We start from the raw sequence: 1,605 nt of genomic DNA, 5'->3' as shown, positions 1-1,605 counted from the left end.
GTTCAGCACGGGAACTTGTGCCCCACCAGGTTGTGAAGGATGCTTGGAGGATGGACCCCTGGGCAAGGCCTTGAGCTACCTCACCTACCTTTGAGATAGGATCTGATTTCCAAGGTGGCTCTGTTTTCAGTGAGGGGTTTGACCAGTTAACCTCAAGAGATTGTCTTCAACCTAAGTTACTACCTGATTCTGCACATGCAACCTTCTACTTTGTTCTGTGTAAGAATAATGAAATACAGAAAGACATCTGATGACCAAGGTAGCCCCTGTTCTTCTAAAATGCTCTAGAAGATCTAAAAATTCAACACAAAGTATAGACTTCTTGCATGGCTGACCTGTGACAGACCTGCTGTCCAGACAAGGAGACACTGAAACAGTATCAACGCAATTAGCCTGAATATTGAAACTTTTAAATAGCTTAATCTATAGAACCACAGAATGGAAGTCCAATACATAGGACCAACAGAAATTACAGCACGATTTGGAAAAATTAAAAAAAGTAATAACCAAACTGCTGCATGTCATATTTGGTGATAAACACAAATAGCTCTCTTCCTATTGCAGCTTGTGAAAGTGTCTGTATAAACACTCACAGTGAATGCAATTATGCTACTAGGTGCAGCTAAAACAGAGAAATTAACCCAAGTCAAAGGACCAAAAATAGCTAACAGTTGGCAAAGTAAATGAGGAATGCAGCTTTTAACAGAAACTGTATGACTACTCCTCTGTCATGCCAGTCTTGCTCAATATCTCCAATCTGTGAGCCAAGCAAAAAGGTGAAATTCAGACATTCAAGATTTTTTTAAACAGTTAATCAGCATAATCATAAAGAAAGGAAAAATTTAGTTTCTTTCACAACAGTCTTGATGATGATCACATACCTGTTAGTAAATTTCACACCATTCTTCTGTGTATCAACTATTCCAAATTTTGTATTGTTACGGAGAGCTTTTTCCTCCTTGCAAGTTATTCGAAAGTGATATCCAAACTGTGAATTTGTCTCCAGTTTGATACTTTTGCCAGCTTCCAAACCTTTAAAAGATGAAAAGAAAGAAAAAATAAAACCACCGTATTATCAAAAATCCTGTGGCTTGTGCTATTTCTGCTCACTAATCCCCAGTTTGTATGATGTAGCCTCTCTTAGATACGCTGTTCAGTATATTTGCTTTAGTTCTGTACGGGTATGAGAAACATCCAGACCTAACAGAAGTTTACTGTTTCATTCTCTGGTCTTGTTTTGATATGCTCTCAAACTGCATATTCAGTTCAGGGTCACAATTATTGTACTGATAGATATTCTCCAGAAACATGAAAAACGTTCATAGCATGCAAGGACATTCTGTACTGCTGTTGTAAGCACATCACCTGTTGTGTTGTGATCCTTTTACTAACACATACTTCTGCTGGTGAGATTTCTCATTCCATCCCTACACAATCTTGTCTCTTCTTCTTTTAATCCATGGAGTTTTTTTGCATAGGATAATCAATTATTTGAATGTCTCATTTGCTTACACATTACATTTTGCAAAAAACTTAAAAGGAAAACTAAGCATGTCCTGAATGGACACTCTGGAGAATGCATGGGGCAGGGGTGGGAGGGGGAGC

At 38.3% G+C, this 1,605-nt stretch overlaps 1 protein-coding gene across 1 annotated transcript in view; it reads right to left on the bottom strand.

Annotated features, from left to right (window-relative positions):
- MSH2 (mutS homolog 2) overlaps nucleotides 1-1,605 on the bottom strand; it is a gene marked incomplete at its 5' end in the record, with an annotated part of 51,143 nt that overhangs the window by 13,695 nt on the left and 35,843 nt on the right. Inside the window, one exon of the mRNA XM_010075160.1 lies at nucleotides 882-1,032. Within this exon, the coding sequence (XP_010073462.1) occupies nucleotides 882-1,032 (151 nt within the window). The remainder of the gene's footprint in view (nucleotides 1-881; nucleotides 1,033-1,605) is intronic.

The sequence above is a fragment of the Pterocles gutturalis genome, unplaced genomic scaffold (genome assembly GCF_000699245.1).
Source record: "Pterocles gutturalis isolate BGI_N339 unplaced genomic scaffold, ASM69924v1 scaffold10417, whole genome shotgun sequence".
Taxonomy (NCBI): Eukaryota; Metazoa; Chordata; class Aves; order Pterocliformes; family Pteroclidae; genus Pterocles; species Pterocles gutturalis.
This window is presented reverse-complemented; position numbering and strand designations above follow the sequence as displayed.